Raw genomic sequence first — 27,936 nt, forward strand, 5'->3', positions numbered from 1 at the left:
GTAACCTTCGAGTGTGCAAACTGAAATTAAATGCAAAAATATAATTCAAAATACACCGTAAAAGACTGAAAACAAGACTTTCATATACTTCTGTGCTTTTGCAGATAAAATGTACATAGTCTGCATAATTCTTCTGTGATTTTGGGTCTCTAAGGACAGGGCAACATCAACAGGATTTTCAACAAAATCTCTGGCAACCAGGAAAGGCATATGGGATGAACAGTAAAATACCACACACACTCCTAGAGCTCTTCTTGTGAATTTAATCAATCCTTTCTCTTTAACAAAGTCATCAGCTCAACAAGAAAATCATAACATTAAACATTGTTTGATTGGTAAATCTTTGAATATGTTACAAAATTAGATTTTCATACTGCAAACACAACAAAATGCAAAAGATCCATGAAATATCAAAGTTTGACGATGGGATGTGATTTTTTTTTTATCCCCAGGAAAGATCTATTTGAGCAAATCTGGTCAATCCAAATCAGTAAACAGTACACAAACACATCAGAATTGCAAGGTTTCAATGACAGCAGATGACTTAAAACAGAAACTCCCACCACATACAAGTTTATTCCCCAGGTGGAAACAGAAAAAAATTGGGAAAGCAATGTTTTACCACTAATAATTTCGTTCTAGAGGGATACTTTATTTAATTTTCTCTTCAATAAATCTCTTAAAAGCTTGCAGCTTATTTGTGCAAATACATTCACATTAACAGAAACTGTCCACAAGAGGTCAGAATTGGAAAAGAAAAAAATCTCCTTTAAATCTGAAGACGAACTCCTTGGTGAGATGTTTTTAATTTATTTAACTATATTTACTGAGATGCTTGTTTGGGGGAAGGGATTATTATTTTCAAATACCTGCTCATTTTACTTAATTCTAAAATCAAAATACCCTTTTTCCCCTAAATACATTTTTGCTGAAATGATCCTTCTTATTATCATCTTGCATCATCATCTGCATAAATGTGCAACTTGTGGGTGACATTACCAAGTGTTCACCATGACACTCCATAACACAAAGCTTCAAACACGGTCTTTTAATAGCTTCTTGTAAATTAATATTTATATTTATAACTTCCCAAAAGCTGTTTACTTGAACTTGAGTCCCATTTCCTCCCCAATTTTGACATATGGAATCAGAGCTTTCATTTATGTGACTATGACAACAAAATGTATACCTCAAATTGAAAAACTGGTTCTAAAAACTGGAAAGCCTTTCCTGGAGTTTTAAAACAAGTTAAAAAAACACAAAAAAATGATTAAGAGGTGAGGTCAGGTGATGACCATAAAGCACCATTTGCATAATATTCTTTAGCTATGTATGCATGCAACAGTTTTGCCTGATGATATCAAAATGATCAAATAAAATCAAAGAGGAATCAGAAGGAAATGTTTTAAGCATCTAAACAGAAAACACCAAAAACATAATTAATATCCCCCATATGTACAAGATATCTCAATAGTGTTTCTTAGTCAAGGATAAAAGGTTCTTAACTCCATTTCTCAATTTCTCACACAAACCTATCTGGGCATGTTAAAGTTTGGGATTACATTTCACTTCAAAATATGATGCTAAAAAGGTTTTTATGTGCTGTAAATAATGTTAATGAAAAATGCAACATTGGTTTAATAAAATAAATATGTTAATTGTGTTATACCCTTTAGTCAAAAGGATATGCACAGTAATAAGCAAAGATTGCCTCCATACAACAAAACACAGTCCTTGCAGGCCAAATGAAACACGAATTCAATTTAAATAAAAAAAGAATGAAAGAAAAAAAACATATGAAAAGTATTTTGTCCTTTCAAATGAAACAGTATTCAACAGTAAAATCAAGTTTCATGAACACAGGAAAGAGAGAGATTTTCTGTCAGTGCTGGAAGAAAAGTGTTCTTCATAGAAATTTTGGGTCAGTTAGAAGCAAACATTGTTACTGGCTTACACAGGAAATCACGGCCCTTTCAGAAAACATGTCAAAGGATCCTAATGACAGGTGGTCATTTGTGGCAAGGAGTAAAACTTGGGAACAGGACTGATAATTCCAGCAGGTCATTTTTGGTAACCACTAATGGAGGCTTGCATTACAGTAAACTGAGCGCTGAAGTTTGGAGACCAACAGAAGAGCTTCCCTTTCAGGTGATGGAGCCCGCAGAATCAGAATGAACGGTGTTGTATCTAGACGATGATGCTGAGGCTGTGCTTGTAAAACTGTTTGTGCGTCCTTTACTCTCAGCCTTGCTCAGATGCTTGGGGTGAGCCCAGTCAGTTCCAGCACCAGAACCAGCACCTCCACCTGTCCTGTGCCTGGTCGAGCGCCCTGGAGACGGCTGGCTGTGACCAGGTGAACCTGCAGAGTCCTGACGTTTAGGGCGTTCTGAGCAGCTTTTTCCTGAGCCACCAGCCCCATGGCTCTTCTTCCTAGTGGACCTGTCAGTTTTGGGGGAACCCTCAGGTGAACTTCCCCTGCTACTGCACCTTCTGTGTTCTGAGGATCGCCTCAATGCTTGAGGCTCACACTCAAAGTCTGTGAGAGGAAAGTGAGGAAAGATGACTGTGTGCTCTGTATACACATTAGGGATAAGGGAGATTGTGGAGGACCGCCGTGGGCTGTTTCTGGGGCTTGGCAACGGCGTTTCATCTATAAAGTTGATCACCTCATCACGGCTGAAACACCGCAGTTCATCCTCACACCTCTCCCCACCATATACCACACGGGGCAAGTACTTCAAGTGCATGCTGTCCTCAGAGCGTCGCCGCTTGCGGTGAGGGTGATGGTGGCTCCCCTCGTGGTAATAGACCAGGCTGTTCCTGCGCCTCTCGCGGCGCGGCAAGGTGGAGCTGTAATGGGCACTCACTATCATGTCCTCTGTGGAGCCCCATCTGTGTAGGTATGAGGGGATCTGGTCGCTGGTCCACATGTCGGTTTCGTCGTGGGAGTATCTTCTTGTAGGGGGCACCTGGAGGCGAGACACAGACCCGACCTCTCAGCTTTTAGAAGACTCTGATTAAACTAAAATGCATAAATATTTACTGGACAATAAATATTATTAGAGCAAAATGCTGAGGACCATAACAGTCCATAAAACCTACATTATTAACTTAAAAGATCAATACATGCAGGATTTTCTTTTACTGTCATGAGGTAACACTGTGATGACACCTTTTTTAATTCATCCTCCATCAAAGACTCTTTCACTTTCCTACAAGTATAATTGGCGCATTATAATTTTAAAAAGCATTTGTTTATTGTTAAGAGCACAGCTGTTTATCTCAAAGTACTCTGGAGAAGTCTTAGGAAACCCTCATGTCAGATTTTGCTTCCAAGGAGAAAGACTTTCTAGTAATCCTTTCAAGTTTATGAACTTTTGAACATTTCCTTTGGCTGCTTGATTGTCATCTTCAGTTCAGTCCTTGTACCTGAGAATTTGCAAGTGTTTTTTATTTTATTTTATTTTGTTTTTTAATGTTAAGACTGGGTGGCTACAACACAAAAGAGCCACTCAGAATGGTCAAGTTAAAAGAGTGGACTGAAAATGAGTGACAGCCACAAAAAAAAAAAAAAAAAAAAGTCACAATTCTGTCAAGAAGCCTTTAGAATTTAGCTTGAAACCAGCTGATCACACAAAAGTCTGGCTCTGTGGGGGGGAGAAATAACATGCAATAAAGGAAATGAGTGATGCCCGAGACTTTTACTAAGGGTTAAAAATAATTAAAATGTATTTATCTCTTAAAAAGAGATGAAAATTAAAGGTTTATAGTTGTCTACATGTTATAATATACTCACATTCTGTTCTGACAACTATGCAAGAGACAGAGGGTTTGTCAAGGTGACGTCAAGAGCCTCAAGATTGATATCAGCCTGCCCCCCTGTGGTTGCTTTCAGTAAATGCAGAGACATTAAACAGCAGATGATACAGTAGCATTGAATGTGTTAGGTGGGGGGGAAGTGAACAGCAGATGGCAGCATAAGCTTTAGAATGGCTGGCGACTCTGACAGACTTGAGAGGATATACACAGACAATAAAGCTAAAGATGCTTTATTCTGTAATCAGACCACTTGAGAAGAACATATCCATTTCTACATGAAGCGGCCACTTGATGAAAAAATTTTGACAGGATTCCTTCCAGAAGTTACAATAAGCTAAATAAATTACCCCAAGTTGTGGTGACACAATGGTCAAATAAGTGGCACATCTGTAAAGATAACTAAAACAAAACCTCTCAACTACAAAGTGAATCTGGCACAATGGCAATGGATTGACGTGTGGGTTTGTGTAATGGAATGACGGCTACTGTATCCATCTCTGTTTTCAGACTTCTTAACAGCAAAGTCAGATTGAAAATATATATGCATATAAATCCACAGGAGCATTGGTGTTAGAAATGTCCATGAATATACAGGACATCTGGAGAATATATTTTTTTAACCAAGGAGTGAACTTGGCAGCTTTTCTAAATTTGTTTCACACAAAGATGACACAGTATCACTGCAAGATGCTTTGTAATGTTACTATCGTGTGAGATCTATCAGCTGATTCTGAGATTAAACGGCACCACTGCAGGCTTCTAGACCAAGGCTTCGTTATTTGCAGTTATGTTGACTTGGATCAGCCAGTTTTAGCAACGTTTAATCAAAGTTGGTCTGACACTGTCGTTTACAGAATGAGGTCAGAATGAGCGTCACAATGAAGTTAAGAAGTTGTTGAGTTGCCCTAGAAGGCTGCAAGTTATCTCAGGCTGAAAGAGGACATTTAGCAGCTCTCTGTCTGACTGAAACAGAATTAAGAGTGTTTTGCTTTTGGGCAGAACATGAAAACATGTTCAGGTTTCCTGAAGCCTTGAGGGATTCCTGAAACGAAGAGTGTAAATCAGTTACTACACTCTTACCCTCTTCTGAGAAAGAAAATCCATCATTTGCTTAAAGATCTATGTCAATGGACAAATGACTTGATAAATGAAGCACATTTAATGCATTGATGGGACTGCTGATGGTCATATTTACCATACATTGTCAGACTGACCTTATTTTTCATTGTTTTTCATTTATAAAATAGTTGGGGATCACAAAAATTTCAGTCAAGATGTTATAAAGGCATATGTGGCCATTTTTCATGCACATAAAAAAATCAATTTAAACGATTAAATTAAAGAAATTAGGAAAATTAATAAAAAAAAATATACCTGCAAATACTGCATTTTATCTTCCTGTTGTTCCCTCAATGGATACCCTTGCGGAACCCCCCTTTCTAAGGTTGAGAACTCATACTTGGCATTACGGTCTACCGTCATGATTTCAGGCGCCGAGCTATAGTCATATGGTCTGTCATATATTAAGTCGGCATGAATTCCTCCATCTTGGCTGCTTTCTGCAAGGCGCAGAAACGTCAGGATTAGAGAGCAACGGACTCCATACACAAGACAGACAGTCAGACAGACAGATAGATAAGAGAAACAAGTTCAATTGTTCTCCGATTTATTGCCTTTTTTCGTGTCTCTGCTCAGGAATGTAAAAATTCGGAGAAAAAAATAACTGCGATACATAAAGTTAAGAACAAAATGACCAAGAAAAATGATGTAAAAAGTTTATATAAAAGCTGAGACAGCTGTAGGCTGATTTTGAATGGATTAGTTGGGACTGATAGCAGCATTAAAAATCTTGGATGTTACAGTCTGAGAACTCAATTATGTTTTTTCTAAATATCCCTTATACTAAAATTGTTTCAAAATGGCAAAATCTCGTTTTTAAAAACAGCAACTTCTGTCTTCATTACGGATCCTTTAGAGACGGGTGAAAACACCTGAAGGCAAATGTCGGCCGAAAGATGGAAGATGAGATCAGCTATTTGCACAGGCAGCTTTGCATGCAAGTCAGTAGCTTTGGAAAAACAGGAAACAATCCATATACATACAACTGTGATGAGTTATACATGGCAAGCCCTCTGGAAAAAAAAGCAGAGAACTGGCAGTGTTAATTATAGCACAAAATATGGTCTGCCAATTGGGCGGTTCTTTTTGGCTTTTACCAAACAGAAAGCAGTTCTGAGGAAGGGTGTCAAAAGAGGGAGGGGGTCAAAGGTTTGGAGGGTAAGAATCAGGAAAGGTGGGGTTTAGCTTTAGCCAGCAGTACACTGACAGAGATCATGGACCCAATTATGGAGATGAATAATCATGTGACCTAATTTTATAAAATCAAGTTTCATCAGGTGTCTGTGATTCTTTGCAGAGGTATTTTATTTCAGGCCCCTGAGAATAAAATGCTTCCTTTAATTTCAACAACTGTTCAGACTAGAGCACAATTTAATCATTAAACTTTTAAATGTCAGGAAAAGAACGTCACACAAAAACGAAAAAAAAACTTTATTCAAAACAAACATTATCCACGAGAAAAAGAAAAAAATAGGAAAAAAAACATTGCTTTGTTTTTTCTGACTTGAGGGAAATATGACCATCATAATGACAGGGAAGTGCTTTTCCGCTTAACTGCGTTTGTTCCAGACTCACTATTCAGTCTAACAAATACTCAAGGAACTATTCACTGTTCAGTTCTCTCATGCTAGAGCATTCTAGGGGAAGATTGGCCAGTTTAAATGCATTAAAGTAAAAAAGACAAAAGTGCTGCAAGGAAAATATGTCCTTTGTCCAGCATGATTTCCTCTTTGTGACATTAGTCTCATAGCGTGGTACAGCAAAGCATTTTCGAAAATACACACCATGTAGAAAAGTCACAAAATGTCTAGTTTAGAGAGATAAATTACACAGACACTTGCCTTTTTTTAGCTTTGTCTCTTGAAAATAAAGGTAGATGATAGGTCACATGATAACATTTTGACCAATTTTTCTGACCCAGATGCAATTGCAATTAAAATAAAAAACAAGCAAATTTCCAATATGGAAAAAAACGATTTTTTTAACGACTAAAATTTGGAAATTATGCTAAAAAGTATCTTTAAAACCAAAAGGATAACATGTTTTTTTAAGCATACAGGTTGCAATTATTCCTTTGTACTCAGTTCTTCAAGTAACTTAATTTTTTTACAAAATATGTATATTCACTCAAATCTTTCAAATCAAGTGAAATTGTATTCATATTACAATTATATAGTGTAAAAATGTCTTTGATTTGAAATTATTTTTCTGGTTTTTAATCAATAACACCATCTCATTCTCTGCTGATAAATCATAACCAATATCTGCTGAAATCACAGCATACTGTAAGTCAAATGTACAACACTATTCAGTTTGCAAAGAAAACAAACTGATATTGTTTTCTAGCTAGAATTGTAAACTTAAACAGTGCTTCATTATAGGAAGGATGTCTTCTGAGCTGCCAGACACTGAGTTTAATAAACTGATTATGTGTGCTTTTGTTTTAAAAAGGAGGGACATTTTGGAAAAAATAATTTGTTTGATCTTTTTAGTTTCTGTGTAGCATGCATTTATTCTTACTGAACTTTTAAACTCCACTTGTAGCTTTCTTACAAACCAAAAGAAATCTGGATTAAAGAATTCATATACACACATTCAATTTATTGGGTGAGGAGATGGGAGAAGGGGGAGGGACAGGAGGGAGATGTCTCACAGTAGCTTACCCTCATCCACTTCGTCATTAGACATGAGGGCAACGCACTTCTCCCACACCATACGTATGTCTGCCCGATAGCGGTCGCAGGCCCAGAGGAACATCGGCAGCAGAATTGACTGAGCGATGGAACACCACAGCACACACAGCACCATCCAGTTGTAAGAGCGGTCAAACTTCAGACTGGCAAAGCTCACCACCTGTGCAGGTCCAAGAGGGGAAAAAAACTTGACCATCTTCAAAGAAAACAGATAAAATAACACCAAAGTTCTCATAAAAGTGAGATTGAGGATGTATCACTTGAGGTTGTGGATCTAACAAAGCTCCTCTTCAGAGTAGAGTTCACACAGTAAAACTAAGAAAAGTTTTCAATCAAGACTTAACCATTTATCTCATCTTTGATTTCAAAAGATGGAAACTTTACACACAAATCTTGTAACTGCTTCAGAGAAGCCTGGACTCCTGTTACTTCAATGTTAATTGAAGAAGCAGCAGCAGCAAACAACTAATTAAAAGATTTTTTTGAACATGATTTAGTATTTTTCCTTTTTTTAAGTATTGTTTTTAGTACTTTGTTTTTATATACACTAATTCAGTTGCATAACAACCATTGTACGTTATGACTGTTTGCTAGGTCACTTTTACAAAAACCATAAAACAAGAATTTTACCTTGTATGACAACACAAGGGAAAACCAGACTGTGTGATGTGATCATTTGATGATTTTTTTTGTACAGACTTTTCCTTTGTTATTTAATTAAGTTTACAATCTAAGGCAAAATGTGTATTGTCACATTTTAAAACAACCCCCGCCCTAATTATCGTTTGAAATTTTTAATAATTAAAATACAAAGGCGTTGCATTATTGGTGAGCAGCAGTTTAGCCTAGGCGGTAGAGCAGGTCGTCCAACAACTGAAGGGTCTGCTGATCAATCCCTGCTCTCCCCAGCCAGCTGTCACCCCCCCCCCCAGCGAGGCCAGTCTGCAGCTCACCGCTCCCCCAAGGGGATGGGTCAAATTGCAGAGAAGAATTTCCCCATTGTGGGAAAAATAAAGTATCAATTATTATTATTAGTGATGCTGACGCATTTTGCTACATGGAATTTTCCAAAAATGAATTATTTTTTTCTGACCATAGTGGATTTTTAAGTGTTTATTTCTTGTAATTCTGTACAAATACTGTTTGTATAAATGTAACAAATTTAGACAGAATTTTAAAAAAAGGGTTTGGACTCGACAAGTTTTCATACTTTATTTAAGCTCTTTGAACACTCTATATTGTTATTTTGCTCCATATTTCTGTTTATGATTATTTTTTATTTTAGCAGTTCAAAATAGTTAAATACAAAAAAAAAAACAAAAGTCAAAACAATCTTTAGCTGAAAGTTGTTGCACAAATCCCCCCCAAAAAATTTACATCTTTCCTTCAGAAATCAAAAACTTATTTCCAAGTTCCTAGTCGTTTTAGGTGGTAGATGAACTGCTTTTGTTAGGGGTTGTGTTTATGGAAGACCCAGCTAAATAAAAATAAATATTCCGTATAAGACAAAAAGAAAAGAGCAATCCAATGACATTTTTTAAATGCAAAAGTCTCTAAATTTCAGACCACACATAGAAACAAATAATCCTTTGAAAGTTTTGAACTGAATCTTTCTCTACTATGTGTGCATAGCAAACGGTTACAGATGAAAAGTAGTGCTGCCTTTTCCTGTGTTAAGGTAATAAATGATAGCATAAAACTCATAAAAGACAAACTAAACTAGGCAGAAATGAAGAAAAATTTGACTGAGCATAAATCTGCAGGGTGACATGCAAGAATCTGAAGAAGAGCTAGCAAAAAGCTCAAACCTAAATACACAAAGGAAGTAATTACTGGAAAAAGAAACAGCTGTGGGGACTGGCAGTTTAAGATTTGGAGTAATTGCCTTGATGAGGCCAGAGAAGAGACGGATGACCAGATGATTTTGTTATTTAGAAGAGTATATGACAAAAAAAAGCTATTTTAAAAATGGAATTAAAAGAAAAAAACAACAATGACACTGAAATGAAACACAAGATTCTATCAGATCTGACTAAATAATAAAGAATTCTTTACTTTTTAAAATCTTCTCTGAAAAAGGTAAAAAAAAAATTGATACCTTGGGGTTATCCTAAAACAATTCAATACTTTGGTCAAGATTTTTTCGTTTTAGCTTTAAAGAACAACAGACATAAAAATGACATCTCTTGATGAAAGTTGATCTAAACAAAAAGAAACACACTATGTAGGTTGGAGAATAATAAACGAAGAACTAGCAGGAAGATAGATGGGAGGACTTTTATATGTTCTGTTTTATTCAGTTTACTTCTTATACTTTATTCTTTTTAATAGTTAACTCCATGTAATGCCACTTTTGCACATTTCTTCTGTAAAAATGAACACAATGGTTGATTTCAAATGTAATTTTCCTAAATGTGACAGAAAAAAACATTTTTGTGTTGGGAATTTTGAAATTTATTTATGTCTAATTTTTTATAAACACATCACCTTGTAAGTGTAAAATAAAAAAGTTAAGGAATCATAGTGGGGTACATGGTGAAATAAAATGTCAGACCTGGAATCTGTTAATAAAGATTTGCCAAAGCTGATCATGAATGTTATTTTTTTTTAAAAAGGAAGTAACACAGATCTCCTACAATAACATCATGACATGTTAAGATACCATGTCAAGTATTCAGGTATCAGAAGTATTCTATAAAAATAAAACAATGAGCATACAGCTCTAATATTAAAAGCACTTATACTAATAGTTCACTTTAACTAAATTTAGTTATTTTACACTTTAAAAATGCAACAATGATACAAATATATAAATTGAGTTTATGTATCCAGTAATTGTCTTTTAAACAATTTATTGAATTTTTTTTCTGCCTAAAACACATTTTCTGTTAGTTTTCAAATGTAAGAATTCCACCTTTAATCCCTTCAATGTTCATATAGTTTTTATTTTTTAAAACAATTAGTTTTAAAATTTAAATTTAACAAATACTATTCTTTATTATTTAAACAAATTGTTGTTAACCAGATAAATTGTAAAACTTGTGTACTAAAATATAATTGATTTAGTAGCTTGACAATATTACCTCACCCCATCAAATACAGCTCATCATCCAAGGTTATTCCAAAAAAAAGTTAATCACTACATTTACTTTTAATCAAAATGCTAAACTGTGTATTAGTTAACTTGTTTTAAACACAACTGTGTTCTAAATCTGCAAATCTATATAAATTTCCATTCCAGTCATCTTTTGATCTATTGTAAAAGGATTCCCAGTGGTGTCTTGACTATGATAATGCCATTTTAATCAAAATAAAATAAAAACCTACGTTTTTTTTTCTAGGACATAATTTTTGCAGAGTTCATTAAAAATCTCCCCCTGAGATGTGGGCAGGACCATTGCCACAGGGAAAGCCCGCCACTTTCCCATTATCTATCTGTTTACGTTCTCTCCCACTAGCTAGCAACCTCCCAAACCCCCAACCTAACATTGCTGGTACACCCAAAATGGTAAGCAATATCCAGCTCTATTGTTTACAGTCAGATTCCAGCTCCGATGAGGAAAATGAAGGCATACATTTAGTCATCTACAAGTGGATGCATCAGAATGGAGCGGAAGAGATAACTAGTTCTGCTGAAAGTTTTTTCCAACAGCATTTTTTCTGTCTGCTCCTGATTCACAATAATTTAAAGGAGGAATACTCAGAAATTCAATTTTAAGCTTAAGTTTCTTTATATATGTTCTCCATCATCAGAAAAATGCCAAAGGAATGTGTTAAAAACATGTAAAAAAAAATTTCATCAGAAATAAATGTTTGTTTTGGGCTTGCATCAGAGGAGACCTGAAATGACAAACATATGTGCAGTATTATCATCAGTATCAGCAAAAGTCCTGGAAATCAACTCACCAGGATGGGGAAGCCTGTGAGGAAGTCGTAAATGAAGACAATACCACTAATCAGGTAAGTTATCTGCAGCGATGTCTTGAGAGGCTCTGATCCATCAATGGAGGATCTCCGCTTCCCCTGAGCATCTTCAACCACTATTGTGGGGACATTGAACTTGTTCTTGTCAGCATTGTGGCCAGCCTGAACGGAAAAGGTCTGGAAGAGAGCAATCCCGATGCAGATCACACCCATGGCCACACTGCCACCGATCAGCAGCAGAAAGCAAACGCCAAAGCCCAAGCCAATCTCTGTCACAATGAATCTGCAGTCAGAGGTGTAGAAGCGGTCAATGGTGTCATGCCAGCCCACTGCTGGGAGTGTGGACAGGATGAACGACACCATCCAGATGCCCATCACTGTGTGCACTGCCTGCTTCTTGGTGTTACTCAGCCTGAAAACACAGAACACAGATTTTTGTGTCAAAGCAGAGAAGCTGTCAGAAATTCAAGTTAAACTAGGTTTGGCTTTATTGTGTGTGTTCTGTAGTTCGGTTCAAGTTTACAATTTAAACTTCGACAAGTCTATTAAATATCAAAGTCCTGTTATGAATTATTATTTTTTTTATTATTGAATTGCTACTCTAAAAGGATTATACAGGATTGTACTTCAAATATTTTTATTCGTTATTTTTTAAGGCCACCCATGAGTAGAGATGAAAATTAACAGTACACAGGAAACACAGCACGCAAAAGAAATGACGTAACTAAAAAAAAGAATAAAAGTAGAAAAGAAGGATTTGGAAAAAGTAATTATTTGCTAAGAGTTTTAAGGCTTGCAGGAAAATTTATATCTAAACAGAAATGTTATTCCACTGTTCATAAACCCGCCATTTACAATGCTGCCCCAACATTTGTTAAAACAGGAGTGTTGAGCTTTTCCTTTTAAATTATTAGAATTACCAATAAAGGCTAACCTATCACATTTTGTTTTCCTTTAAAAACTAATGTAGGAAACTATAGTTTCATTTCCAGATCATCACTTCTCAGATATTACATGAACAATTGTATCTGATTAATTAGCACAACTAGTGCAGCAAGCACACAGCATGTTACACTCAAGCAACAGGGACACAACTGCTAATACTGCCAATACTGAACCATTTCAGAAAAATAATTAGTACATAGATTAGACGAGAGATTACTTTTTAAGGAGAAATAAAACCCAAACTTCATGTTTTCAATAATAAAAACATGCCCTACATATAAAAAATAATCCAGTCAAACCCTCAGGCAGAAAGGTACAAAAGAAATTCTGTGCCTCCATACTATGCAGTCTCTGAGGAATATTGAACTAAATAATGAATCAAGAAATTTTATGAGAGTATCATGGCAGCAGTTCAGGACCTAAGGCTGAGAGGAGGTTTGGAAAAGACACCCAGCACCCAAGTGCATAAACAGATGGTTGAGAAAAAAGGTTTTGAATAACCAAGTCAGATCTCATTTCTGTAAAACGAAGGGAGAGAGTTATGCTTTGGTTTTTAGGACGACATCCAGTAACAGCGGTGGACTGATACAGTTAGCAGAGAGGACACAAATTTCTCTCTAAATCAGGAGTGCCCATACTTTTTTGGGATGTGAGCTACTTTTGAGACGATAATGTCTTAAACATCTACCTATATATATAGTATTTTGAGATTAAAATACTGTTTAATAAACATCGTATTATGAACTATTACTACATAACATTGGATATGTACTGATAATTCAAAAACTAAACAGTAAGAGTACACAAATATTTGTGAGGAGATACTTTTGTATTAACAGATGAGGCGTTTTATTACAAAAACAGAAAGCAGCAACTATCGTATTTCATGCTCTGCTGTAATCAGTGAACAGGGGGAACATGGCATTTCCAAAGTGCTTCTGGCTCCGTGAGCGGTGTTCCAGAAGCGCGTGCTACAGGAAAACACTGCTGCGCGGGGCGATCCGGGCCTCAATAACCACTCCAGTGGGCTGGAGTGGTCTTCTGCCGGGGACTTGATGTGCCGTGGGGGCAGGTACCGACTTTCTAAAGACAGACAGAATTTTGCGCTCAGTGTTGGTTTAAACACGCATGTGCAGTGACGTACTGTATGTATCAGAGGATGTTCGATTGGCCGTTCTGCATATCAAGTCCCGTAGTTCTCGGTGATGATTTTGATTCGCTGATGGATTTTTTTAGAAACTTATTATTATTTTTTGGTTATTTATCTTTGCTGGCCTGCGATCTACCCTCAAGTCCTTGAAGATCGACCGGTCGATCGCGATCGGCTTAACGATGAACTCTGCTCTAAATCATGTCCAAAGTCTTGTAAAGGCCACATCACACAGCCGATACAAAAATTTTGTGTATTTTCCATCCATCTTCCTCTGCTTATTCGGGACCGGGTCGCGGGGGCAGCAGTCTAAGCAGAGGTGCCCAGACTTCCCTCGCCCCAGCCACTTCCTCCAGCTCCTCTGGGGGGACCCCGAGGCGTTCCCAGGCCAGCCAAGAGACGTAGTCTCTCCAGCGTGTCCTGGGTCTTCCCCGGGGCCTCCGCCCAGTGGGACATGGCTGGGAACACCTCTCCAGGGAGGCGTCCAGGAGGCGTCCGGACTAGATGCCAGTGCCACCTCAACTGTGTATTTTCCATGTATAAAATTTTGATCATTGGTGATACATGCGGGATATACGTATTCATAAGTATTTCTTGCGTTCATCATTCATCCATAAGCTCAGATGTCCATTAAGGGTTTTGGCTGACAGATCTTTACTAGATTTCAGTTTTGAGCCCCTTAAAATTTTAGGTTGTTTAAGAATTACGCAGTTTACAGGTATTTTACGTAGTTTATACCCAATTATGACGTAAATCTTACGCAATGGTGCGTGATTTTTGCGAGATCCATACGCAAATTTGTGGCCTTTTAGGACCGTTTCACACATGTCCGTGTATGTCTAACATACTTTTAACAAATGTATCACCGATATTTAACTTTTATATTGCGTATATGGCGCACATATCACCTTAAAATACTGGAATGTAATTGAAACACAAATCACTAATAATTTGTATATAAACAGTGCAATAATCACGCACGGTTTATGTTCTATGTTGATTTACATATTCTTTGCATGATTTATTTGTACTTATTCTGTAATTTTAATGTGGTTCATTCATGAAACATCTGTGAAAATTTCTCATAAAGACAACAACTGTTCTCATTTTTTCCACGTATATTCACATATGACCAGTTTTCTTCCATGCAATATGCACAAAATGCACAAAGTGGCTGTGTGACACGGCCTTAAGCAGCCACACAATTCAGGATGACAGAAGATTTAGATTTCTTTGTTGGTTTTCTAACCTGCTATTGGTCAGATCCGTTGGATTACTGAGCAAATCCTCAGCCATTTGAACTAATAAAAATAATAATAATTGATACTTTATTTATCCCACAATGGGGAAATTCTTCTCTGCATTTTGACCCATCCCCTGGGGGGAGGGGGGAGCTGCAGACTTGTCGCGCGTGGGGGCGACAGCTGGCTGGGGAGAGCGGGGATCCGCCAACCCTTCGGTTGTTGGACGACCTGCTCTACCGCATGAGCTAAACTGCCGCCTTCAATGTGAAATGTTGGTTTTGTATAGTTACATTTCTTGTTTTAGCATGCATGAAAATCAAGCCAGAAAAAGTGTAAACACCAAATCCGCGTTCACAGAGTGTTTTCTGAAATGGTACACATCATTTTATAGCTCTTTAAAATATTAGTTACTTTGTCACATCTCGTTCATCATATGTTCTCCCCTTATGAAGCACATTTGAGAGTCATTATTTTTTTTTCTGCTTTGTTATGTTGCTGAAGAATGTCCTGTCAGTTCTTTGTCGTTGTTTTTTGCCAGTTGTCCTTGAGCCCTTTTAGCAAGAAATGCAATCTGCTGCTCCAAGAGAATCTGAGAACATGACATCTTTCTTCCTGTCTGTTTCATTAAAATTATTATTATTATCATTATTATTATTATTATTATTATTATTATTAAAATCTACTGAACTGAATACATAAATGCTGTAAAACCTATAAGTGCAAGGTTAAATAAAATATAATTTAACATGTTACATATTAAGTAGTAACTCACATGCTCTGGCACAGAATTAGTACAGAAAAGCAAGTACGGTAGCTGAATCAGTTTTTGCACAGTGTTTTATTTCCCTTGTCACATTGAGTAATAATGCTTGTGTTTCCTGAATGTGCCTCTGGTACATGGGGAACGTCACCAACCAATTACCAGAGAGGGGGAAGGACCGCAGCACAAGAGAAAATGCTCCTATGAGATGGTGAGCACAGCGTAATGGTAAAAGCTGCTTAAGTAAAACGCTATAATTCATAATTTAGGCCTTCATTATATTTTAATGTCAGAGGTGAGCGGCTATGAAGGTTCAGCATTGAAAAATTGAAGCTATATAAATGAAAGAGGAAAGAGCACCACCTGAGCTATTGCTTCCATCCTACTACCTTGTAAAAAATAACACGAAACCACAAAACAGCTGAAAAGGGGATACTTTACATTCTGATCAGACTGAGAAGAACAGTATTTGGATATAGTTTGATATTTTTGTGAGCTTTTGCCAACAGTGGCAGCTGCACAGGCAACATAGATAGGGAGACTGAGCTTGGATTTAAAAGGCTTGCATATCTTATTTGTGCATCTGCTTAGCTGGAAAATTGGCCAGGAGAACAGGAGATTGAACATCTGTAGGCCAAGCAAAGCAGGCAGTCTGTTCACATAATTTCAACAAAAGAGAAGGAGAAAGGCATTCAAACGCTGACCTTCACCACTATATTGTTTTCACCAGAATCAAAGCTTGTATGTCATCAGTTGATTCGAATTTTAAAATTATTTTTTTTCTGGTTGTAATTTCAACATTATTTGCCTGAGAAATGTATTACCCTTTTATTGGGAGCTTATTGAAGGATTACTATCCTTTGCCTGATGGCCAAAAATTAGAGATTTGCAAAGGGATGGAGAATTGCTGAACTGCACCAGCAGGTGGTATGAGATATTTGATTGCATGAATGACAAACCACTATGAATCAAAGTTGAAAATTGTCTCACTAAAAACAGCCCATTTGCTGAGAGCAGCAAGGAACTCCTACCTGTGTAGTGAAGCATAAATGGACAACCCAGTCAGACTCACATTGGAGTGTTCAAAGTTTTCATTAAAATAAAGTTTGAAGTAGGCAGCAGCGCAGGAAACGTCAACGTGACCAAGTCTCCCAGTGACTAAAGATTAAGGAGGCAAGTTGTGTACTTCCAGTGAGTAAAGATAATGCTAACTGGAGATAAATCAATCTTATTTGAGATATTGTGGACATTTTACTGACATAAGTACGGCTGACAGGCAATGCTGGAGGGTAAGAAAATGGTCAATCAGTCAGAGTAAGCACTGTGGCAACTTGAAAAAGTCTTGTAATAACTATGTGTCCAGGAGGCGGTTAGAGTAAGTGGCCAAAGCAGTGTCAGAGGAAAAGAATCTGTTGTCCAAAAGTTGGAATAGAGTGATTGTTGAAATACATTTTACATTGCAATTTGCGGTTTTGGTGACATTTTATGGTGAGGGAGAGAGGAGAAGCAAGAGTTTGTAGAGTATAATCCAAAAGACAATCCAGGTCCAGTAACAATAATCCAGCAAAAAAACAAGGTCAAAAGCAGAAGCTTTGTTCAGGGCTGAACTTGACATGGATTTGATGTTAAATTTGAGATGGAAATTGGACAAATAAACCAAACACCCATGTAATTCACACTAAGAGGCATGTCTGCAGTGGAAAACCAGATCTTCTGGCCCATCCTGTACAGTGGAGGAGCCTGTCTCCTGCAAGCTTCCTGTAAGACTCCATGATTCATTGCAGCACTTGGCGGGACCTTAAGCAAGTTCAATGGATGGGACAGAAAGAAACTTGAACAGAAGATGCAGAGACTAAACTTTCCTGGTAGGCAAAAATGGGTCAAAGCATTCCTATAACTTTAGTGACATACCCGGCAGGATTACATCCGCAAATTACCTCACGAAATCAAAATGAAGGGTTCCAACAGCAAAGGTAAAGGTAGAGACTAGTGTTCAACTGCTAGTTCATTATCTCTGATTAGCACCTTGGACTATAGATGGAACCCTGAAGATAGACTGATCCAGAACTGCAACCATAATTTGAATAAATTCTGGGACCCTCGATGACACAATGTTTCTGTGGAGTCCACAAAAAATGAAAACATGCCGTAAAAGGATCTCAGTCATTCATTTGGCAAAGGGAAATTTAAGAGGAGGGAAGAAATATGGCATTGAGAGAATTTATCAATTGATACTAAATATATTGGTTTTTTTTTACCCTTGTGCTATCCTAGGCACTTTAACGTTGGGAGTTGGGTCATCTAGACCCATTAGACAGTGCTCTGAACCTTTTCTCTTCAATGATTTGTGATCTTCACTGGTGTCCATAGATTACATGAAATCTTTCCACTTTTATCCACCTTTGTCATGGTAGGGAGAACACGTCAATGTAAGGGTGGGGGGTCATCTGAGATGGCACAAGGTTTCATTTCATTTTTTCATTTATTTATTTGTTCCTTTCATGAAAATTATTTATGCCAAAATGTTTACATGTTTGTTTTACCCATTAAACATTTTCATGATTGGGTTACGAGGAGTGTAGACCAGGGACCAAATCCATGGGACTAAAAGCATTTGGGAATGGTACAAGGTCAACAGAACGCTGCAAGTCACTGGGAGCAAGGCTTGGCTCATTTACAATCTGAAAAGGTGGAGATGTTTTTTGGAAAGCCACCAGAATCTTTACAACAATAATACAGAGTTTTTCTTTGACTCAGGTGACAAAAAGGGCTGGAAGAAATTCAGGGGGAATGGAGGCATTGAGTGGGCTTTCTTTTACCTCATTTTCAAGGCTCATCCTAGTGGTAGCCAAATGAGGTATGGCAGGGAGGTATAGGTTTTCTACAGTTTCAAATCTAGGTTTGATCCTTCCAGGTCCTCACAGTTGTATGAACTGTGACATTCTTATTTCCTGATTGATAAGAGAAGAAGCAATTGAAGTGGTTAAAAAATAAAGACTAGCTGGCTTTATTAAACCTCTAAGCAGATCAGTAGTACACAAAGTTGTTGTTAGTGTCACTTCTCTAGTGCTAGTTTGATTGCCATAAGTTTGTGATCACTGACATTGTTCCATTCTGCAGACAGGCCTTTTGGACAAGATAGTGCCAATTCCCAACACTTTCACCTCAACAATAAATGGTTGCTTATCATTTGTAACACAAAGAATAGGTATATGGGCAAACATGGTCTTGAGTTTGTTGAATGCCTTAATAGCCTCAGTGGTCTATCTAAAACGTTTAATGAAGGTAAAGGGAAGGAGTGTTGCAGCAATTCGTCTATCCCTTGATGGTCCGTCTGTTGAAGTAGGGAAGGCCCAAAATACATAATTGCTTTCACTTTGTCAGGGGTAGGGTATAACAGAACTGCTTTCACCTTGTAAGGGTCCATATTTACTTGTCTGTTATCCTTTTAACACTGGAGCTTTAGACATTCTGTGAGCTATTGTAGCTCTTCCACAGTTTACGCATTAATGTAATTCCAGCTGATTCTAATGTGGAGAAAAGCAGCTTTGGGCTGATATGCAACACTTTAAGATAGTGAAGTGTTAACACAATCAACGTAAACCAGCTGATTCAAACGTAAAGCATTGGATATTGGCACAAAGCCATTTTCTCTGCATCAGAATCAGCTGGAATTATATTAATCACTTAAAGGTAAAAGAGTTATGGTAGTTCAAAGAGTTTATTATTATGCTGTTGCCGGCAACACCCCCAGTAATAAAGACTTGGAGACTTAAGACTTGGGGGGACATGAAGTTCAGTCTGTTCAGGAGCAGGTATGGTAAGACTGTCCTCACATACTGGACATGTTTGGCTTCTGAGCACAATAGATACATTAGAATATTATTAAGATACACAAAAAACAAATTTGCTTAGCATGGCACGTAGCACATTGTTGGGGTAATAGGAGAGATGGATCTATAGCAAACAATCCAACGGGAGATACAAGAGAATAATGGGAAAGAGAATCTAGGTTTAGTAACAATAATCTAATGGAGAGAACAAGGCAGAGACAGAGAACAGAAATACGACCAAAGCAAAGTTATTGAAAACCTCTCTAAATTCCAGGTTCTGGAGGAATGGAGGCATTGAGTAGAAACCAGTCTTTTGCATCCCTTAAGAGATGCAAGAAACTTTGTCTTCTTTTAAACATCTAGAGAAAGAGGTGCAAAAGACATACCAAGAACTGATATTTTGATAAACTGAGACTATACAGTAGAAAGAGTACAAAGGTCAATCAACTGAAATCCTGCAAACAATACCATCTTCTGCTGTGATCAGAGTACCTGGTTTGCATTATTCAGTGTTGCTTAGTAAGGTCATACACTGGGAAAAACTACACCAGGGTGACAGCTAGAGCTTTAGACAGTCTAAAAATGTGTATCCCCAAATAACTGCAACCATCAGCTGCGCTGTTGGACACAGATATTTCCTGACGCAGTGCATTTCACTGAAAGGATATGAACAGTAATAGGACACCGACGAAAAATTAAACTTCTACTCCAGGTTTCTAAAATATGTTCTCAATATGTTTAATTATTTCAATAAGCATCAATCACATAAAATGTGTTTTTTCCTTTGGAGGAATCTCCTAAATATATCTTTTTAAGATTTGCATAAAAAACGTAAGAATCTAAATGACATTTACCTTAAAGAAAGGTAAATAAAGGTAGCAAGTGTGACAGTACATAATGGTACACTTTGTTTGGATACCCTTCGGTAATGATTTATCAACTTTAATTTCTTTATATGAAAAGTTTTTGCTAATATATTTTCTGACTGAATATGGTGCTCAAGGACTTGAAGACAAAGAGGGGTCATTAACATAAATATGGAGCAGCAAGACAATTGACAAAGATGGGAACCAAAGAAAGTGATTGAAAAAAATTAAGTTGCCTAAATACCATTTATGACCTTTATATTATCAGAACAGTTTTGCTGAAAGTGAGTGTCATACCTGTAGTTTACTGGCCAGCGAACCATCCACATGCGGTGATAGGAGAGTGAAGTGACTGAGAAGCAGGTGACCAGGGTTAGAGTATAAAATGTGGAGACAAACACCTTGCATAGACCCTCATTCCACTCATAGTTGGAGTGCTGCCGCCGTAGTGTTATCACACAGTACATGGTGATAGGAATAGCCATGTTGAGAATGTGTGTTCCAGCCAGGGTGCATATAAGGAACTCCAGTGGCTTCCACTTTTTCTGCTTGGCACTAACACTGAGGATGCTCCAAGTGTTGGCCAGGATGGACACACCAGAGCAGACCAGCCATGCCAGCGTGTTGGCATTGATGACATCATCCTTCGTGGAGGTCACCTCATCCACCATGGTGCAGTGGAGCAGGGCGATGTCTGATGGGCTGTAAGGAACTGTAGGTAACAGCAGGTACACGCAAGGAGAAGGAGGAAGCGGTGATGGGCAGGAGGGGACACAGGGCGTTGAGCAAGGCAGGCATCCTATCTGGGTGGTCGTGTACTCTCCATGGGTTGAGCGCAGAGGATGACGGGCGTGGCTGTGCTTGAACACAGTGAGATGTTGATGGAAGGGGGTGGGACACTTGAGTCAATTCATTTACAGGTGTAACGCTAAATGGGAGACACAAAGGTCAGAGTCAGAAAATAGAACCAAAAGTTCAACTGAGCTTTAATTGAATTAATCAGTAATAACTGGTAAACAAATTAATAATAAGCTTGCGGACATAATGCTATGTTCAGCATCCAGCGCTGACTAGCTTCTGAAAGTGAATTTCCACACCACTGATCTTTTTAAATGCTAATATGTCAGTATTTTTATATTTGTATAGCTGTACTTATAATTTATCAAGCAAAAAAACAAAAAAAATTCATAAAAAAGTGCAAACATTAAGACAAACGATAGGAAAAAAAAAGTCTAGTGTTCTCATTTTGTGACTACTGTAACTTAATGTAATTCCAGTGGATTCTAAAGCTGAATAAAGCAGACTTGTGCTGATGTGTAGCACTTTATTGTAGTGTAGTGCCAACACAGTCTATGTAAATCAGCAGATTCTGCTGTGGAGAAAAGTGGCTTTTTTATATTGGCTTTGTACTGATATGCAAAGCTTAAAGACGATATGGTAAAGCCACTTTTCTCTAAGAATCAGCTGATTCATGTTGATCATGTAACCGGTTGAAAAGTTACTTGTGTTATTTAGGTGTAGTCAGCAACATCTCCAGTGTTAACTGGTTAACCTTATATCAAGCTAAATCTAAGTTACTTAATTAAAAGCTGTTTTAAACGTTTACACAAACATTCATGATAAAAGTAATGATTGGAGAGAACATTTGCAGTGTCTCCAATGAGAATTTTAAAATGCTTAGCACAGCTGGAGCATCATATTCGTGTTTTGTTTTTTTGGGTTGACTAAATACTGATGTGTTTCAGACTAAATCCCTTAGAGGGTAAGCAGAAGATGGTGGAACTTTGCAATCATACACTGATCACTGCTTCTATCTACCCCTCAAAACATTTTAAATAACTTTAAGGTTGGTTCAAACTGTGAAAGGATCAGCTCGCCGTTTGCGTAGTAACAACAGTGAGCAGCACGGACCTGTCAACACACAAAATATGGATGCTGCTGGGTTACGAAGCTGCAAATACACTGACCAAAAATATAAACGCAACACTTTTATTATTGCTCCCATTCTTTATGGTATGAACTCAAAGATGTGAAACATTTTCCACATACACCAACAGCACTTCTCCTTTGCCAAGACAATCCATCCCACCTCACAGGTGTGCCATATCAAGATGCTGATTAGAAAGCATGATTATTGCATAGGTGTGCCTTAGACTGGCCACAAGAAAAGGCCACTCTGAAATCTTCAGTTTTGTTTTATTGAGGGGTTCAGGGGACTCAGGGGACTCAGACAACCAGTCAGTATCTGGTGTGACCACCATTTGCCTCATGATGTGCGACACATCTCCTTTGCATAGAATTGATCAGGTTGTCTATTGTGGCATGTGGAATGTTGGTCCACTCTTCTTCAATGGTGTGTGAAGTTGCTGGATATTGGCAGGAACTGGAACACGCTTTTCGTGTACGCCGATCCAGAGCATCCCAAACATGCTCAATGGGTGACATGTCCGGTGAGTATGCTGGCCATGCAAGAACTGGGATGTTTTTAGCTTCCAAGAATTGTGTACAGATCCTTGCAACATGGGGTCATGCATTATCATGCTGCAACATGAGGTGATGTTGTTGGACGTACGGCACAACAATGGGCCCCAGGATCTTGTCACGTTATCTCTGTGCATTCAAAATGCAATCAATGAAATGCTCCTGTGTTCTTCACCCATAACATATGCCTGCCCATACCATAACTCCACCACCACCATAGGCTACTCGTTCCACAACATTGACATCAGAAAACCGCTCACCCACACGACACCACACACGCTGTCTGCCATCTGCCCTGAACAGTGTAAACCGGGATTCATCCGTGAAGAGAACACCTCTCCAACGTATCAGACGCCATTGCATGTGAGCATTTGCCCACTCAAGTCGGTTACGACGACGAACTGGAGTGAGGTCGAGACCTCGATGAGGAAGACGAGCATGCAGATGAGCTTCCCTGAGATGGTTTCTGACAGTTTGTGCAGAAATTCTGTGGTTATGCAAACCGATTGTTTCAGCAGCTGTCCGAGTTGCTGGTCTCAGACGATCTTGGAGGTGGACATGCTGGATGTGGAGGTCTTGGGCTGGTGTGGTTACACGTGGTCTGCGTTGTGAGGCCGGTTGGATGTGCTGCCAAATTCTCGGAAACGCTTTTGGAGACGGCTTATGGTGGAGAAATGGACATTCAATTCCCTAGCAACAGCTCTGGTGGACATTCCTGCTATCAGCATGCCAATTTTACGCTCCCTCAAAACTTGCAACATCTGTGGCATTGTGGGCAGAAATCACATCGCGTCAACACGCGCCGCGGGCCCTCGCGATGCTTTGTTTTAATTACAGTCAGTTAAAAACAGTCGGATTCCCCTGGTCCGCACCAGTTCTAAGTCAGCTGCTAGCTGCCGGTAGAAGAGTGGCCTTTTCTTGTGGCCAGTCTAAGGCACACCTGTGCAATAATCATGCTGTCTAATCAGCATCTTGATATGGCACACCTGCAAGGTGGGATGGATTGTCTTGGTAAAGGAGAAGTGCTCACTATCACAGATTTAGACAGATTTGTGAACAATATTTCAGAGAACTGGTTATTTTGTGTTTGTGGAAAATGTTTCACATCTTTGAGTTCATACCATTAAATATGGGAGCAATAACAAAAGTGTTGTGTTTATATTTTTGGACAGTGTATTAAGGCAACCAGCGGACCCATAAACAAAGTCAGGGAGTAAACTCCATGTGCAGAAAAGCTTCCAGCAGCTGAATCCAAAGTAAAGCAAAAGCACGTTTGTCTTTCTGTAATCTTGTCACACACAGTTTTTATGTTTGTTTGTTTTTTGTAAAACAAGGCAAAACTTTATTCAAGCAAGATCTTCCTGTGAAGAGCATTGAGGAAAACCTTCTATGTTTACTCTCCTAAAAACATCAAACCAGTCTGGGGTATAAAAAGAGTGATTCAGAGCTTTGATTTAGAACTCTCCAGGTGGTTAAGGTAGACTGAGCAGCAGGATGTATATTGACTGAGCAGAACACACAGTTGAATGAAAATGAATCAGACAACATAAAAAGCAACTGTGCCACCCCTTGACCCAAATCACCCACTACTACCAGTCCTACAGTTCCCTTGAGGGGAACAAGGAAACACAGCAAGTCTGTGTTGTTTTTTCAAAAGCAACAATGAAAGTCAACATGTTTACAATCTAAACGCATAGCTATTAAATGGAATTGGCAAAAGAGTATAGTAGTAAATGGGTATTGGTTAAATTGTTACATGAGCATACTTTCCTAATGTCAAACCACAAAACACAAATCTGTTAAATGAAGTGTTACATGTTATATTTAAGATGATGTAACAAACACACAATTTGCTTTTTTGAGTGCATGTGTGAATGTTTCCTGTGATTTCCTGGAGTTTGTATTATGTTTAATGCAGGCTAATTCACTGACATCCTCAGATATTCAATGAATGGAACTCCTTACAGTCTTAGGGTTATTATCAACTCTATCTCTGCTTTAATACCATTAAATATAGTAAATATCTAAAATATTGTAAATATATTGTCAATGTTCATGCAATGTTTACATTTTTGGTTCAATGAGCAAACAGTGATTGCAGTTTAACAGAGTTGTTTTAAAGACTGACTGACGGGCAGTGGAACATCGCAGCCACCCACAGTCCCATGAGCCTCTAGGCTAAATCTGTCCTCTGCACAAGGAAAGTCAGAGCTAAGAATTGCACACACACACGCAAGATAAAATATATTAGTGTCATGGTGCCTCTGTCAGACTCCTCCCCTCTCTGTCTGGTTCCTGATGCGACTCAGCTGCGACCACTTACCTCATCACCTGCCTGTCTTCTTAAGGAGCCCCTGGACCAGTATTCATCGCCAGTCCGTTGCCCCTGATGGTGCATAGTATTGTTGTCATGTTCATAGCTCTCGTTATTAAGCCTTGGTCTAAGTCTCGCTCTCTACCTTGTTCCCAGGAGTCCATAAACACGAGTGGTCGTCTGAGTCTTCTTCATCCACGGATCCAAGCCACAGCATTCCCTCCTGTCACGCCTAGAGCCTCTGCCGTAACTCTAGAGACACCACGAGCCTCTGCCGACCCACCAGTGACGTCACGGGCCACCGGACCGAACCATCCTCGCCGCGGGTTCCTCCAAGGACGTCAACTCCACCAAGAACAATCCACAAACCAAGAATCAATATTAAAACCTTCTTTCATTCCACCACGTACTCACCTGTGTTTCTTCCGGGTTCCAGCGTCTGGGTCTATTCGTTACGCTCGCCATGACAGAACGGACTGGCCATACTCCTGACCCAGCTGACTCGGAAGGATTTCGCCTCGCCCTCTCTCAACAAGGAGCCTTTTTGGAACTCCACTCCAACGCCATCTCAAGAATTACTGCCCTTCAGGAAGATCTACTTTCGCGGATCCAGGTTATTTCACGAACACTACATAATATATCCAACCTCTCTGGTCATTCCACAGTTCCCGATCCTTCCTCATGTTCCGGCAACAGTCCCACTTCCGCTTCCGGTTCAGCCGAACTACCGGAAAATTTCCGCCTCCTACCGGAACCATTTCACGGTGACGTCACAGCCTGCGGTGGATTTTTATTACAAAGCCAGCTGATTTTCCAGCAAGCCCCCAGATATTACCAGACCGACCACAACAAAATCACCCTTATTGTCAATTCTCTCAGAAATAAAGCCCTCCGTTCGGCGCAGGCCTTCATATCTGCTAACCCCATTGCACGTCTTTCATATGACCATTTCCTCCGTGAATTTTGCCTAATATTCGATCAACCCCGGAAACAGGAGGAAGCTACTCGATGCTTACTCAACCTCAAACAAAACAATCGATCAGTCAGCGACCACGTCATTGATTTTCGTATTTTAGCAGTTGAAGCTGGATGGCCCGACCTGGCACTCAAAGGTGTTTTTTACCAGTCATTAAATGAGAGAATAAAAGACCACCTCTGCGCCCAACCAGAAGCACGCTCTTTTGAACAGTTAGTCACGGCGGCTCTCCGCTCCGAAATTCGTTTAAGCGAGCGTCAATTAGAACGCACACAAATTCTTTTTCAACCGGTGACTAGCCCATTTAGCATCTCTACTGCCAAAAATACTCCTCTTATTGAAGCTCCTGCCACGGCAAAATATCTGGAGGAACCGATACAAATCGGCCACTCGAAATTAACTGAAGATGAACGCCGTAAAAGACGAGAAGAAGGTTCCTGTTTCTATTGTGGAACTAAGGGTCATCTGGTCTCCACCTGCCCTCTCCGTAAACCACAGAACACCACGCAAAACGACAGGTCGCTGGGGGCATTAGCCAATTCTGGTAAAGAATTTTTGCTTATTCCTATTAAGCTCTGCCTTAAAACTCATGCTCATAATTTTCGTGCTCTTGTTGACTCCGGGGCGGAGCAGAGTCTCATTGATCAGCAACTAGTTAATGAACTCTCCATACCCACAGAACCACTGGAAATTCCCATAGAGGCTTCGGGCCTGGGTGGCCAACATCTGTCACGCATTACCCATCGGACCAAACCCATCCTGCTCGTATCATCAGGTAACCATAGAGAATCCATTCAACTTCTCATCACGCAGTCTCCGCAAAACCCCATTGTCCTAGGGTTTTCCTGGTTAAAACTACACAACCCTCAGTTCAACTGGTCCCAAGGCACCATTACTAATTGGAGTTCATATTGCCTCGCCAATTGTCTGCTATCCGCAGTTCCCACTGTTTCTGTTTCCCGCTCTGAAGATTCTAGTAATGTTGATCTGTCTAAAATCCCTCCGTGTTATCACGATCTCAAATCCGTTTTCTGTAAGGCCAAGGCCAGCGCTCTTCCACCTCACCGCCCCTACGACTGCGCGATTAACTTACTACCCGGTGCCTCGCTTCCTAAAGGCCGTTTGTTCAACCTATCAGGTCCTGAGAAGGTCGCCATGGAGGAGTATGTTCAAGAAGCTCTGTCACTGGGGCATATCAGACCATCCTCTTCCCCAGTGGGAGCCGGCTTCTTTTTTGTAGAAAAGAAGGACAAAACGTTAAGGCCGTGCATTGACTACCGGGAGCTCAATCAAATAACCATAAAAGACAAATACACTCTACCTCTCATTTCATCAGTCTTCGACTCTGTACAAGAAGCCCGCATTTTTACCAAGTTAGATCTCAGAAACGCGTATCATCTTGTCCGCATAAGAGACGGTGATGAGTGGAAAACAGCCTTCAACACCCCGTTGGGTCATTATGAATATTTAGTCATGCCTTTCGGCCTTACCAACGCCCCAGCTGTCTTCCAAAGGATGGTTAATGACATATTACGTGACTTCCTGAACCGCTTCGTTTTCGTTTATCTGGACGACATCTTAATCTACTCTCACAACCAAGCCCAGCATGAACACCATGTCCGCTTAGTGCTGGAGAGACTGTTGGAAAACCAGCTATATGTAAAACACGAGAAATGTGAATTCCATGTACCCACGGTGCGGTTCCTTGGTTACATTCTGGAAGCGGGGTGCATCCGTCCCGATCCCTCCAAAATAGAGGCCGTCACCAACTGGGAACCTCCCGAAACCCGCAAAAAGCTCCAGCAATTTCTC

General features: G+C 39.2%; 1 protein-coding gene across 2 annotated transcripts in view; it reads right to left on the reverse strand.

The window, feature by feature from the left end:
- Positions 1–249: 249 nt before the first annotated feature.
- The window catches only part of gpr153 (G protein-coupled receptor 153), a 47,969-nt gene continuing 20,282 nt past the window's right edge, over positions 250–27,936 (reverse strand). For both annotated transcript variants that reach the window (XM_020704522.3, XM_011476896.4), the window contains exons 2-6: positions 20,651–21,281; positions 11,538–11,967; positions 7,602–7,791; positions 5,194–5,378; positions 250–2,969 (exon numbers count right to left, since the gene is read on the reverse strand). In XM_020704522.3, coding sequence (XP_020560181.1) covers positions 2,145–2,969; positions 5,194–5,378; positions 7,602–7,791; positions 11,538–11,967; positions 20,651–21,024 — 2,004 coding nt within the window. In that variant the 5' untranslated portion in view covers positions 21,025–21,281 and the 3' untranslated portion in view covers positions 250–2,144. The remainder of the gene's footprint in view (positions 2,970–5,193; positions 5,379–7,601; positions 7,792–11,537; positions 11,968–20,650; positions 21,282–27,936) is intronic.

The sequence above is a fragment of the Oryzias latipes genome, chromosome 7 (genome assembly GCF_053564925.1).
Source record: "Oryzias latipes strain Hd-rR chromosome 7, Olatipes_Hd-rR_3.1".
Taxonomy (NCBI): Eukaryota; Metazoa; Chordata; class Actinopteri; order Beloniformes; family Adrianichthyidae; genus Oryzias; species Oryzias latipes.